The sequence below is a fragment of the Coenobita brevimanus genome, chromosome 95, assembly GCF_032717465.1.
Source record: "Coenobita brevimanus isolate Jiangsu-jjx chromosome 95, ASM3271746v2, whole genome shotgun sequence".
Taxonomy (NCBI): domain Eukaryota; kingdom Metazoa; phylum Arthropoda; class Malacostraca; order Decapoda; family Coenobitidae; genus Coenobita; species Coenobita brevimanus.
In genome coordinates, this window is record NC_137048.1 from 7,611,593 (window position 1) to 7,627,154 (window position 15,562).

General features: G+C 43.3%; 1 protein-coding gene across 1 annotated transcript in view; it reads right to left on the reverse strand.

Annotated features, from left to right (window-relative positions):
* The window catches only part of LOC145413192 (uncharacterized), a 481,698-nt gene that overhangs the window by 125,629 nt on the left and 340,507 nt on the right, over positions 1 to 15,562 (reverse strand). The window contains exons 14-15 of the mRNA XM_080282917.1: positions 6,315 to 6,452; positions 5,977 to 6,087 (exon numbers count right to left, since the gene is read on the reverse strand). Of these exons, the coding sequence (XP_080139043.1) occupies positions 5,977 to 6,087; positions 6,315 to 6,452 (249 nt within the window). The remainder of the gene's footprint in view (positions 1 to 5,976; positions 6,088 to 6,314; positions 6,453 to 15,562) is intronic.

The following is a 15,562-nucleotide window of genomic DNA, read 5'->3' on the forward strand; positions in this document are numbered from 1 at the left end:
CCCCAGAATCCCTTTTAGGTTTGCCCTGCACTGTGCTTTCCACTACGGGTAGCATCCTTGCCAGACATGATTCCAAGTCACAACTTTCAGTATTTCACACACAAAAAACTTATCTCTTCGTATAATATTTTATCACATACACTACCTCACTATTCGTTAGGTACCTGCACAGTTTTCTGGCAATAGTAATGGTGTTTAAGTGGCCTTTCATGCATAAAATGGAAATAAGGGCAGACGATCATAGCGAATGTAAACATTGGGCGACCATCTTTGCTCAATCAGCTGACTGGGAGGCACTGTGACCGCATGGCAGACAAGATTTCCATGTCATAAGTTTCAGTATTTCACATACAAAGAGTTATCACTTTATTTAATATTGCACACTCCACTATTTGTAACACACTTGCACTGTTATCTGGCAACAGCAGTGGTTTTTTAATGGCCTTTCACGCTCAACGTGGAATGAAAGGCAATCATAGGGAATATAAACATTAGACAACCATCTTGGCTCAATTAGCTGACTGGGAGGCACTGTTCTAGCAAATCTGGTATCATTTCTCCATCATTATTCCAAAAATGGATCTAACTTTTTGCTCATCACTATTGTAATTTATCACAGAGCAAAGAGATGCATACCAAGACCTGACTGTATTTCACTTTGCTCCTCTCTCTCTTTATCCACTTCACTTCTCTAAGCTGAACCTTACATACCACAAACATATGATCACATAAACCTTCACATCATCCTCTCACTGCCCTCATATGAACAACATTTCCAGGCATCTTTCTCTCTACAAACAAATAATCAATCATGCTCTTTTTAACTTTCTCTTCTTTCTCTCTATATCATGTACAGTATATTTTGTATGTTTGTGCTAATAATTTGAAATAATTAAGTATAATCACCTTTCCTGACACATCCTTTAGTTAACTTCCATTATCATTCACCGTGGTACTTCATAATAATCCACTGCTTCCTCACAGGACCTGCATCAACTCTGTTGTTCACGTCACCCATTATGAACACTGTATAACTCCTGTGCATCTACACCGACACTTCAAGCAGCTGGTCCTAAAATCTGCCTATTTCTGGCTCATTCCTCCCACTACAGGATGCATACCCAACAATCACTGCCAATTTTGCCTCAAGGTGGAACATGACATATATACATCTTAAGCTGACACATATATAATCTTTCATTCCCCAGTGTTATTCATCACTCATCAAGAGTGCAACTCCTGTCATTCATCATCCACATGCAGTCATACCTTGAACACTTCATGCCCTCCCACTTTTCCAATGGGCCAGTGCACTGAGTGGTCCTGCCATCTGGTGGGAGTCTGTGAACTTCTCCCGGAAACATGTTTTACAGGTTTCAAAGATAAATATTTCTACTCGCTTTCATGTAGTTTCCTCAAATCACAAAATTTTTCAAATACCTTTGACAATCATGCTATTGCTGTGTGAGTGGCAAAAAAAAAAAAAAAAAACTCATAAAACAGGAATCATCATCCCCATGGAATTAACTTCTACATACAATTTACTATTCAATAAACATCCCTTATAATTGGTGTATGACTATAACATGGTAAATATATTGAGAAATGTTTCTTTCATTCATTTCATTCATCATCCAAACCTATGTTGCCCCATGAGGAGTGTAGGAACCCGAAGCAGGCAAGTTGGTCCTGATATTTAAGACGAAAGTGACCAGCCTCACTCACCTCTGAGTGGCATTATGTGAACAATAAACCCCAACCACCCTTTGGATATAAACCTTTCCTGGCTCAATCAGATTGGAGCACCGTAATCATCCATTAAACCACCAGGCACCAAAATTTGGTTATGTGGTTACCACCCAGTGTAGTAAATGATTTTCTGGTGTACAGGAAACCATTTGGCTTGTCACTCAGTGCAGAGTCACCCACAGCCAGAAGGAAGAGGAAAGAATGAAGGAAAGAAAGACAGAGGAGGGAGTGTAAAGTCATTTGTAAGAAGAAAGACGAGGAAAGAAAGACAGAAGAGGATGGAAGGAAAGCAGGATGGAGGAGAGGAAAGGGCAGACACCCGAGAGCAGCACTACATCGAGTGAGTGGATGGTGAGCACCCCCACCTACCACAGAAATGTTTTCATGCACAAATTTTGCCATATTTTAACATTTCGCTGCCAGAGCAGTGTACGACATGTTTTCCTGGTTGCTCTCCACTCCACACCTCTTCTACATCACATCTCCCACAGCCTGCGATGTTTGTCATCCATTTTTGATGGAAACCTAGCCCATCCTTTCACTTGTTTCATGAATGGGTGCTGATCTGCACTGAAAGTTGAATTTGATTTGTAGTCAGCCACAAAGCAAACAAAGTTCGTCATTCTGCTAACCGTTCTTACTGTCAACATCAGACAACCAAGTGATCCTTACCACTGATGCACCTTGCCAGTCTCACATTTTTTTACACTTGTACATGTGGCAGAGCCGAGTACCATATAGAAATGTCGCAAGGCGAATTTATCCATATCTTTCATCATTGTTTTTTAAAAATGGAAATCCTATTACCCTTATTCGAATTATTTACCGTCTTTATACATGCAAGAAGGCAATATTTCCACATAAACCCTCTTTAATCCATCCTTTGAAATCATCTGACAGACAGGAGTAGAACATACATTTGAATACCATTTTTTTCCCAACCCATCTTCTTTATACAGCCATGAATATTGTAGAACCCTTAGTTTTGTTGGTGTAAACCTGATGCTCGACATAACAACACTCAGTTTTAGCAGGCTTTGAGTAGAATAACATCAAATATTGGTAACTGTAACCCTCACTCCCACAAATCATGTATCTAGGAGAAGTTTACAGACTCCCACGAGATGGCAGGACCACTCAATACACTGGCCCATTCACAACCTTTCATCTTTGTTTTACACAATGCCATCACGGCTTATTTAGTACACTTGAAAACATTCGCCACTTCTATCCTCTCATCTCTCCTGCATTCTACATGGCCATTAGAACTAGCCCATTTTACCTAGGCCGTGGGCAGCTACTGGACCCTCTGAGCTTCTCTGTAGTTTTACCATCAAGTAAAAATAGATGCTGGGGGAACACTATAGGGAATCTGAACTGCCTATGCAGCTGAGAATTGCAATGCTCCAGGAGGGAATTGTTTTGAAGTTCCTGATTGGTTAGCAATGACACCATCGCAAACACTGCCAGATGATCAATATTTGTGTATAAACATTTTACTGATGTTCCTGGGGAAAAAATACTCAACTGTTTACCAAAAACATGAAGAATATCTTTAATCTGTTCGCCTTAAGCACTTAATAATGTCATGAATGTTTCATAAAAGAGATAAACAACATACTTACCGTGACCCAACATATACTTACATAATAATGTCAATGGTAACTCAAACAGCCAGCGTGGGAAAACAGAATTTGAATGCATGACTCCTGCACCCACTCTTTCTCATGCTCTTCATAAATGGTTCTTCTTTATTGTTTTTTCACCTATTCATAAGCTGCTTCATGTTTACTGTGGCTTCATCTATTCGTAAACTTTCATTGTTTCACTCCAAAATTCTCTCTCTCTCTCTCTCTCTCTCTCTTTCTCTCTCTCTCACTTTTCAATAGGCTTTGATGCCCTCACCTCTCACCTCTATTTGCGAAAAGTCTGTTGGTACGGCAAGAGTATTCACTTGCAGTGCCACAAACCACACACCAGGCACGGCTCAGCATGGAGCTTCCCGCCAACACTGTCCGTTTCATCTGTTTCTGGCATCCGGTTATTACAATCTCTGCCGTCCCCTATAGCTTTACTTCTTACAAGATATATTAAGGAAGCAGATTATGTCTGTTCCTCTAAATAAGAAGATCCTGTCAGTTAACTTTGCTTTTATTATGCCAACTTACATCCAAGGGGTGGTTGGGGTTTACTGCTCACGTTATGCCACTCAGGGATGAGTGAGGCTGGTCACTGACATCTTAAATGTTAGGATCAACCTGCCTAGCCCCGGGCTCCTACGCTGCTCATGGGGAAACACTGGATTGGCTGAAGGATAATGGCTTACATTTTGAGTTTCTTCCATTGTTGTGCACACAGCTTCGAACAAGGTATATCTTCTCACTTAGCTTGATGTAGTGCAGTGTTATATTAATCCTTGAAGTTCATAATGATATTACCATATGATCAAAAGTGAAGTTTTGTGATAGAATCAATGAATGGACAGCATAATTTATTATATATTTCAAACTCACCTTGGAGAACTGCCAGTCTGTCATGGCAATTACTGTACTCCTTGTTTATTTCTATCATAAAACATTCACAACATTATTAAGTGCATCAGACGAACAGAATAAAGAGATTCTTCATCTATCTATCTATTGCCAGACGCCATAATCCTGTACGGGGTGGCCATTTGACTCTGAGTTATTTGTTTTACAGGGAGGGGCACTAACCCTCCACCAACCCACTTGACACGTATGTTTTTGATAAACAGTGAAGTGTTTTTTCCCCAAGGACATGAGTAAAATGCTTCTACACAAATATTGTCAATCATATGGCAGTGTTTGTGATTACATCATTGCTAGCCAATCAGGAGCCACAAAACCCCTCCTTCCTGGAGCACTGCGATTCTCAGCTACATGGGCAGTTCAAATTCCCTATAATCCCTGCCACCCCCTCCCTTTTGCCTAAGCCAGCAGGGAATACAGTCACTACTCGTTATATGTTGAACCGGTATACGATAATTCGCTACACCGATAACAAAAAAAGTTACACCCCAAGATCCGATTTACGATGAATTTCCCGCTATAACGATAGTGCCATCAGAAAATTTCATATGAAGCGGCAGGCGCATGCAAGGCGACCGTCGCTCACCTCAGGCAAGGTGTCAGCTCTAGCTTGCAGAGCACTGTCCTGGTTCAGTTGCGTAGTCCTGCCACCCCTTCAAAGCCCTGTCTTTTCCACTCGTTCACGTGTGCCCCCCTGCTATCATCACCTCTCAGCCAAGCATCGTACTACAGTATACATCGTGTAACACCAGGCCAACGTTAAGCAAATGTGATTATTGTGTTGTTGCAACGATTTACTGTACATAAGTAACGCTGCCTGTATTGGTGCGATAATGTTTGTTTTGGTGAATTACTGTATTGTGGAGATGACTTGGAGACGACTTGGACCGACACAGGAAGTGATTAAGGTGGGTTGCCATTTTTGTTTCAGTCTTCAGTAGGTGACTCTGAGAAGCTGAGTTGACGTAACCCCCTTTTAACAATGTATTTCAATCTCCCAATTTACGATAAACTCGTTATATGTTAAGGTAAGACCTGATGTAACCCCATCGTATAACAAGTAGTGACAGGACAGGGTTATAAGGTTGCCACCCAGTATTGTAAATGGTTTCCTAGATTCCAGGAAACTATTAAGCATGTAATTCAGCATTGATACACCCATAAACAGAATTAGAGTGAATGAATGATGTGTGCCTTACCCAATCACAAACCATCACAGCTGCAATATCTGTATATCTGAATAACAAACACAACTAAAGTACCTGCTGTTGTTGCTCAACCCCAGTCTGTTTGGTTAAGCAAACCCACCTAGCACAGGCAAGCAAATGCTTCTGGGGGGCCATCCTGTTAATGCACACTGTACACTGCGTAGGGATCTGGTACCCCCTTGTGACAGACAGTGCCTTACCAGGCTCAGATCTGGGTCCTATCTACAGTGCAGGGAAATATTGGGAGGTTAGGCTCCTGGGTGGATGCTGCAACTGCTCCACACACAATGCACAGTGCCACCTAATGTAGGCTCCTTGTCAATGCCTGTATGTGATCATTCCAACAAACAGCTTCAATACCTGTATGTAGGTATAACTTTCTTCACTCTTACAGTGCTAACTCAACTTCATCTACCAAACAGTATGATGCACAGCAGAACTGATTAACAAAATGCTATTGCAAAAATTACCTTTAGAACATCACATTTGAGACGTCTTAAGAAGAATGGCTTCATTATTCGCTTGGCTTGTTCAATTCTTTCCCTTTCAAATCGGCTCTTGCTGTTCCCATCATCTGATTTCTGCAAATATAAAACTGACCTATAAGAAAAATATTTGCATACTGAATATATGATTTTGCATTTACAAAAGTCAAACTACCATAATAAAAATATATTGAATAGATATTCACCTTGAAATTAATTACATGACCAAAGAAATCCAGAGCAAAACATAATGAAAATACAGAGAAAACTGTCATCATCATTATCGTTATCATCACCATCCAAATCTTTAAATTAAAGCTTACTGGAAACATGGAGAAAAGTGTCTTCAGTTCCTCTCTTTTGCTATCAAACAACTGAGGCATAACAAAGATGAGGATGGACATCAATTCCACCAGGTTGTTCTGAAGCGGTGTTCCTGTTAACAGCACTCGGTGTTGAGCCTGTATGTGAAAAACACATCATTAATATGGGTAGTGTCTTCTACTGCTATCAGCCTGTCTATCAATACGGTGGTGACAGGGAGTGCTAGAGCTCCAATTTCACCAGCCCTCAGAACCTGTTCCTGACCATCTCTCTTTGCTGAACACTTTCAGTGTTTTCATTACCACAGAGAGTACGCCGGCATAATCTCATAATATCTCTACCCCCAACTGTCTACACGACACTACATTCACATTAGATATCAAATCTTCTATTTCCAAGCCCCTTAGCAATGGCCGCTGCATTATTATCAGCAAATTCGGTGGTATCTCGAATTGACACCACCGGCAGGGTAAGGCTGGCACCACAGGGTCCTCCTGGTCGCAATCAAGTGACTGTGCCGACAGCGATTCTTGCAAACACTGCTCACGTTCGTCAGCGGAAAAGTGCAGGCTCGTCCTTATATTTCACTAATATCTGTGGTCTTAGTACCACTCTGCATTCCGTTGACTTTTTCCTCCAGTCTATATCCTTTCTAGCCATGTTCCTCACAGAAACCCAACTCTCTCCATCTACTGACATATTCCATTTTGTTTTCCTGGTTACCATCTCTTAACCAACTTCCATAACAATGGTAGCACCTGTTGTTATATCAAATCTGATTTTGCAGTTGACACTATTTTGAACTTCACTTCTGCTAACTTTGATAATTTATTATAAAAAACAAATTAATTATCTAAATACTACAAAACATATCACCATAGTTTATCGCTCACCCAATGCTTTGTCAGAACACTGTGTATATGAGACTCCTAACCACACAGTTGACCAACCTTTACCTCACCCTTACCAATGAAATTACCATTTTGTGTGATTTCAACATCCAGAAGTACTATGGCTATTGCATTCTGCCAGGACTGACAATATTGGTCTGGAATGCAAGCTGTTTACAGAATTGTTTAATCTCACGCAAATGGCAAAACACCCAACCAGAGTATCAAATAATCCTGGCCACAACACTTATCTCTTGGACCTATTCCTGACAGATAATTCAGATCAATCAGGGACAGAACTACTGTCACCACTTGGATCCTCCACTACAAACTCACCAATGCCTCATTAGTCAGTTGCCGCAAACCTCCCTGTTCTGAACCTGTCAAAATTACTGGATGGCACTTTGATAGAGAAAATTGGGATGGATTTTGGAATTATCTTGCTCATATTCCATGGCAGTCTTTCTTGTCCACTGATATCAGTTCTATCTAGTCCCACATTAATGATTTAATATAAATAAAAAACATAAGAACTGCTCAGTCAATTTAAAATTGCTAGAATCCATGCAAAAGCATAATAAATCTTGCTAATCAAAATTTCTTTGCAATCAAGCATCCAAACTATTAAATAATCTTAATGACAATGGAATATTCTGGTAAGCTCTCAATTCTTTCAATAAAAACTTCATCATGTCACCACCCATTTCCCCACTAAAATCTTCAGACGGTAACACTATAAATGAACCACATGGTAAAGCAAACATCCTTGCCACTACATTTGCCAGAAATTTTACCTCAGATTTTTCGTTTTCGTTTTCGTTTTTAAAGGCTCCAACATGCTTGCATGTGTCGGCCTTGGTCACCTAATGGCGGCTCTCCATGCTGCATGATCCATTGCAGCCTCCCTGTTCAGTCCCTTAATCCTAAGGTCACACTTAATGACCTCGTCCCATGTCTTTCTCGGTCTACCCCTCATAACCCCACCCCCAATATTAACACATCTCACCTTCCTCACCCAACTATCATCCCCCATCCTCTCCACATGTCCAAACCACCTCAATCTACCTCTCCTCATCACAACACCAATACACTCCAGTCCCATCCTACCTCTCAACTCTTCCATTGTAAACCCAGCCCCTCCAGGCCTTGGACGCAGGGACGCACTGCACATCCACCTAATCATTGTCATTTCTGTACGTCTGAGCCGGTGAATGTCTTCCTCCTTCACTGCCCAGGTCTCACTGCCATCCAGCATTACACTCCTAACACACGCTGCATACAAAGACCCCTTAGCACGTAGGGAGAGCCCCCTCAATGTCAGGAGAGGCAAGAGCTCCCTGAACTTCTTCCAACCACTTCTCACCCTAGCCACAGAGCTAGCTCCAGCCCCACCTCCAGCACACAACATGTCTCCTAAATAACAAAACTCTTCCACACACTCAAGAGATTCACCAGCAAGTTCAATTCTTTCACGTCTGACGATCTCCACCTGCTCACCCCGGCACGCCGTACACATAAAATCAGCATTATCTCGCAGTCTACCTCTGATACCACTACATCTCTTATGCACCCATTTATCACACACACCGCACAAGATGGAATTACTTCCCACGCCCTTGTGGCAAACTGCACATGGCCACTCTCCCTCGTCTTTGACAGTACCGCCACCAACCCTAGATATCATCACTTTTGTTTTATCTGCATTTACCCTTAAACCCTTTTGCCCCATACCATCTCTCCACTTCCTAAACCTTTCCTCCGCCTCCCTTTCATTCTCTGCAATCAACACCAAATCATCAGCATACAACAACTCCCACGGGAGTTCGTTTCTAAAGTCACGTGAAAGGGCTTCAAGTACCATGATAAACAACATGGGACTCAAGACTGACCCCTGATGCACACCAACATTCACGGAAAACTCATCACTCAAATCTCCATTCACTCTCACCTGGGTGTGAGCACCCACATACATGGCCATAACCACCCTAACCAGCCACTCCTCCAAGCCAAGCTTTCTCATTGCCCACTTCACCACCTCTCTAGGGACTCTGTCAAAGGCCTTTTCCAAATCAACAAAAACAAAATAAAGATCCCTTCTCCTACCAATATATTTTTCCAGAAGCTGTCGAACAATGAATATGGCATCAGTGGTCCCCCTACCTGGCATAAACCCAAACTGCATCTCATCAATATTCACTCTTTCTCTAATCATACCTTCTAAAACTCTCTCCATTACCTTCATTATCTGATCTAAAAGCTTTATACCTCTATAATTCCCTCTTTCCAGGGCATCACCCTTCCCTTTATACACATTTACAATTACACTCTTCAGCCAATCATCTGGGACAACACACTCATAAATAATCCTATTTATCAGGTCAGTGACTAAACTCACCCCTATATCGCCTCAGGCCTTCAACATTTCGGCAGTCAACCCAGACACACCTGCTGCCTTCCCCACCCTCATCCTGCCTATTGCCTCACTCACAGTAGCAGTATCAATCAAAGGCCAAGGGCCAGACACTGGATCTGCTGGCTCCAAACCTTCCCTATCCCAGTCAAACTCCTCATTCAACAACCAGTTATAATGCTCTCTCCATGCATCTTTAACCCTTTAACCGCGGATGTCATTCCAGAATGACATTGCAAAAACTGGACCAAACCGCGGGTGTCATTCTCGAATGTTTGTGAATATTTTGAATACCCCGCGTTTTTTCCGTGCGCCAATTGTTTCAAGGGAGAGTAGCTATTAAGTTCTTTCACTCCAGCTGACCCCCACCTCCCTCCTTCCCCCCCTGGGGCCCCACCTCCCACCCCCTGGGCCCCCCACCTCACCCCGGACCAAACACGCATCAGTATCTGTCCAGCTGTGTGAGTGACAACACTGCTGATGTGATAGTGAAGTGCAGGCAATTACAGTGCCTTTTACCTGCCTCAGTGAACACAGAGTGGGTGTTTATCGTATGTGCAGTGTTCATATATGTTTATAGTATTATTATCAGAATGAGGTTGGCATTTGGTAATGGTGTGTGAGCGAAAAATAGTGATTACAACACCGCTGATATGGCAGTGAAGTGCGGGCAATTACAGTGCCTTTTACCTGCCTCAGTGAACACAGAGTGGGTGTTTATTGTATGTGCAGTGTTCATATATGTTTATAGTATTATTATCAGAATGAGGTTGGCATTTGGTAATGGTGTGTGAGCGAAAAATAGTGATTACAACACCGCTGATGTGGCAGCGTAGTGCGGGTAATTACAGTGCCTTTTACCTGCTTCAGTGAACACAGAGTGGGTGTTTATCGAATGTGCAGTGTTCATATATGTTTATAGTATTATTATCAGAATGAGGTTGGCATTTGGTAATGGTGTATGAGCGAAGGTAATGGTGTGTGAGCGAAAAATAGTAATTTTAGATCGCTCACTTCTAATGGCACTGCCCATCCAGTGATAGTCAACGAAATCATGAAACCTACATCATTGCAAAGCCGAAGGTTAGTACTTTCTAATGGTACCTTATTTTTCGCTCTAGATTTATTCTGTGCAGAGTTATAAAGGTTTAAAGTTTGTTTACATTTTGGTCGAAAACCCCGCGGGAGAGGACAGTCGGGGCAAAACAATGCCCGCGGTTAAAGGGTTAATATCCTCACTGTTCACCACTACCCTTCCTTCATCATTCTTCACACACTGCTCACCTATGATATCCCGATTATCCCTCTTCACCTGACCTGCCACCCTAAATAAATTTTTCCTTTCCCCATGATTTAGGTTATCAAGTAATTGTCTCTGTGACTCAGACTTTGCCCTGTATACCTCTCTCCTAGCCCTACGCTTGGCAGCCAAATATTCCTCTTTGCTACCACCCTTCTTCCATTCCCGGAAAAGCCTTCTTTTCTCCTTAATTGCAGCTTCTACACCCTCATCCCACCACCAAGTTACTTTATGTCTTGGTGGTCCTCTTGTCCAGCCGCATGTTACATCAGTAACTCTCAAGAAATTGTTCTTGAGGGCTCTGTCTTCAGTATTAATAAATGGGGACAGACACAGCACAGGTCCCACTCACCGCACAATCCCAGGTCCAGGCAATGGATCTGGGACCCCTAGCCCACCAGCTTACCAGTGGCTGTGGTAGTGGCCTCGGGGCACCCTGCCAGGACAGCTGCAGGGACACCCTCCAAGCGCGTCTTGGCACTGCAACTATCCCGCCATTATACACCCACTGATAGGGCAGCCTCCTGGGACGCTACTCCCAGGTTCGGGCCCCTCTCTATTGGGCGGAAGCGGCAGCCTGGGAACCGCAATGCCCTGTACCCTCTAGCACAGGCCCGAGCCCCATCTCGCCCTGGACCCATGATCTATGCCGGCGGAACCCCCGCCACGCCTCCCCCCAGAAGTCAGCCACTAGGTAGCGGGGGCAAAGTTTTCTGGCCGCATGCCCTTGCTGGCGCCAACCCCTGTAACGTAGTGGGATACGTTGTGTGAAATGTAAAGTGCATGTGGTGTAGTGCACAGATAGTTAGAGGAAATGTTTGGGAGAGTATGCTGGTCTACTCTCCATGTTACTGTCACACTGAAAAGGTCAGCAAAGGGGGATGGTTAGATAGCTAGTGAAACAGGAGCTCCAGCTCTCCCTATCACCAGCATTCCCATTCCCCTCGGGAGTACTACCCTGTTCGGCCCGTGCTACGACCTCCTCAGAAAATCCCTGTACTATAACCTGATACCATCATCATCATCATCATCATCACCTGGACCTCCTTTCCCACCCTAGGGCAGGGTGAAGAGAACAACATCCAGTCTACCCATTCCAATGGGCCACGCTTCCATTCACTCATCATTCAAGCCCCTGGAATCCTGGCTCTATTTGATATGCCAAAAACATTCACCACATTCTGTAGCTTCACATACGCATATCTGATAGAGCCAATCCGGACGCTGTAACGTTAAAAAAGGCCGACTCTCCCAAAATTGCTCCTCTTAAGAAACCGACTAGATACATAAAATCCATCCTAGACAATTTACCAACCGCCAAAGCTACAGTTCCAAATGGAATTCCTCCAACTGTTTTGACAGAGTTCCCCAGAATTTGCTCCTGTTCTTGCTTAATTATTCAGACTATGCAAACATACTTTTTCATTCTCTAATTCTTGGAAAGACGCCAAATATCCACCCAATTCTGAAGAAAGGAAGTTCCTCTGAAATATTCTCTTAGTAAAGTATTTGAGACTGTAATTAATGAGCGCATTGTTCAATATCTTGAATCCAACAACTTAATTAGTGATAGACAGTATGGTTATTGTCATGAAAGATCCACTGTTGATATACACAATCTCCTGACTCATACCATCCATCAGTCAACTGACCAACATAGAGAAACTCATGCAGTAGCCCTTGATATTTCTACAGCTTTTGACTGTGTGTGGCACCATTCCCTGCTCTCCAAACTCTGTTGCGGCCTATTCCTCTCCACATGCCCAAGCCATCTCAATCTACCTCTCCTCATCACAACACCATCACCTTTGTTTTATCTGCATTTACTCCGAAGCCCCTGTGCACCATACCATTTTTCCAATTCCTAAATCAATCCTTGGTCTCATTCTCTGCAATCAGCACCAAATCATCAACATACAACATCACTCATGGGGACTCCATTTCCGAGGTCATGTGAGACGACATCAAGCACCATGATAAGCAATAAGGGGTTCATGACTGATCCCTGGTGCATGCTAACATCCAAGGAAAAGTCATCACTCAAATCTCCATTCACCCTCACCTGGATGTGAACACCCACAAACATGGTCATAACCACTCTAACCAGCCACTCTTTGATCTCAAGCTTTCTCATTCCCCACTTCACCACCTCTCTAGTGACTCTGTCAAAGGCCTTCTCCACATCAACAAAAACAAAGTACAGTCCCCTTTTCTTTCCTATATATTTTTCATGAAGCTGTTGAACAATGAATACGGCATCAGTGGTCCCCTTGCCTGGCATAAACCCAAACTGCATCTCATCACTATTCACTCTTTCTCTAAACATACCATCGAGAACTCTCTCCATTACCTCCATTATCTGGTCCAAAAGTTTTATGCCTCTATAATTTCCTCTTTCCAGGGCATCACCCTTCCCCTTGTACATATTTACAATCACACTCTTCGGCCAATCATCTGGGACAACATACTCATATATACTCTTAACCCTTTAACCGCGGGCATTGTTTTGCCCCGACTGGCCTCTCCCGCGGGGGTTCCAGCCAAAATGTAAACAAACTTTAAACCGTTATAACTCTGCACAGAACAAATCTAGAGCGAAAAATAAGGTACCATTAGAAAGTACTAACCTTTGGCTTTGCAATGATGTAGGTTTCATGATTTCGTTGACTATCACTGGATAGGCAGTGCCATTAGAAGTGAGCGATCTAAAATCACTTTTTCGCTCACACACCATTACCAAATGCCAACCTCATTCTGATAATAATACTATAAACATATATGAACACTGCACATACGATAAACACCCACTCTGTGTTCACTGAGGCAGGTAAAAGGCACTGTAATTGCCTGCATTTCACTGCCACATCAGCGGTGTTGTAATCACTATTTTTCGCTCACACACCATTACCAAATGCCAACCTCATTCTGATAATAATACTATAAACATATATGAACACTCCACATACGATAAACACCCACTCTGTGTTCACTGAGGCAGGTAAAAGGCACTGTAATTGCCCGCACTTCACTGCCACATCAGCAGTGTTGTCACTCACACAGCTGGACAGATACTGATGCGTGTTTGGTCAGGGGTGGGGTGGGGGGCCCGGGGGGTGGGAGGAGGGAGGTGGGGGTTGGCTGGAGTGAAAGAACTTAATAGCTACTCTCCCTTGAAACAATTGGCGCACAAAAAAAACACGCGGTATTCAAAATATTCACAAACATTCAAGAATGACACCCGCGGTTTGGTCCAGTTTTTGCAATGTCATTCTGGGATGACACCCGCGGTTAAAGGATTAAATATCAAAGGATGTTTTTTGTGTGTCGGAGTGTGTCTCATGAAAAAATCTGCACTGTTATACTAAAAAAAAAAAAAATCTATTAAAGGCAACACACTTATGCTCAAATCTGAGTGTTTGATTGAAATAGAGGAGTAGACTGTAGCACCAGTCGAGCAGGGCAGTACTCCTGAGGTGGAAGGAAAGCTGATGACAGGGAGTGCTGGAGCTCCCGTTTCATCAGACCTCAGGACTAGTTCCTGACCATCCCCCTTTGCTGAACTTTTACAGTGTCTCAGTTACACAGAGTAGGCCAGCATGCTCTCCAGTACAAATTTCTCTATCTATCTACACCAAACTACATGCACAGTACACACTACACTTCCTTTTCCAAAAGTCAAAAATTATGGCGTCTCATCACCAAGCCTCGGAGCCCCCAGGGGGGGGGACCATAAATGCCCCCACCATCCGCCCCTCTCCCGATGATGACTAGAGGTGCCTGGAACCACTGTCTGACTCTCTTCTTCTTCATTTCTGCAACATTTGCGGCCTTTCCTCTAACTTTCGCTCTGTTGAGCACCACCTCTCCTCCTCTAAACCTCACCTTCTTTTTCTAACTAAGACTCAGCTGTCTGAGGCAACTGACAGCAAACCCTTCTCTGTATCCTCCTACTTTCTCTACACTCATTTCAAAGCCAAAGGTGGCTGTTGTGTATATATACGCAATGACTTATCTTGCTCTCGTGTTCCTGAACTCGATTCTTCTGAATTCTCTACACTCTGGCTTCGGCTTTCCTGTCATTCTCTGACTAAATATATCTGTGCTGTTTACTTATCCCCTAATTCTACTGACTATCAAAAATTCTTCGACTATCTTACTTCTACGATGGAACACATTCAATCCATTTCTCCTTTCTCTGAAATCTCCATTCTAGGAGATTTCAATGTTCACCACCACCTTTGGCTCTCCTCTCCTTTCACTGATCCACCTGGTGAACAAGCCTACATCTTTTCTATCCTTAATGACCTAGAGCAGCTTGTACAGCACCCTACCCGTATCCCTGACCGCCTTGGAGAGAGCTCCAACATACTTGACCTCTTCCTCACAACTAATCCTTCTGCTTACTCTGTTAATCTTTTCTCTCCGTTGGGCTCCTCCGATCACAACCTTATTACCTTAACCTGTACTATCACTCCGGTACGGCCTGTGGACCCTCCAGGGAAACGTCTTCTGTGGCATTTTGGAGCAGCGGACTGGGAGGCCCTCAGGCAGTACTACCTTGATTTTCCCTGGAATGATTATTGCTTCCATGGTCGTGAGCCATCTGAGTGTGCCTTGCGCATTACGGAGGTTATTCTCTCGGGCATG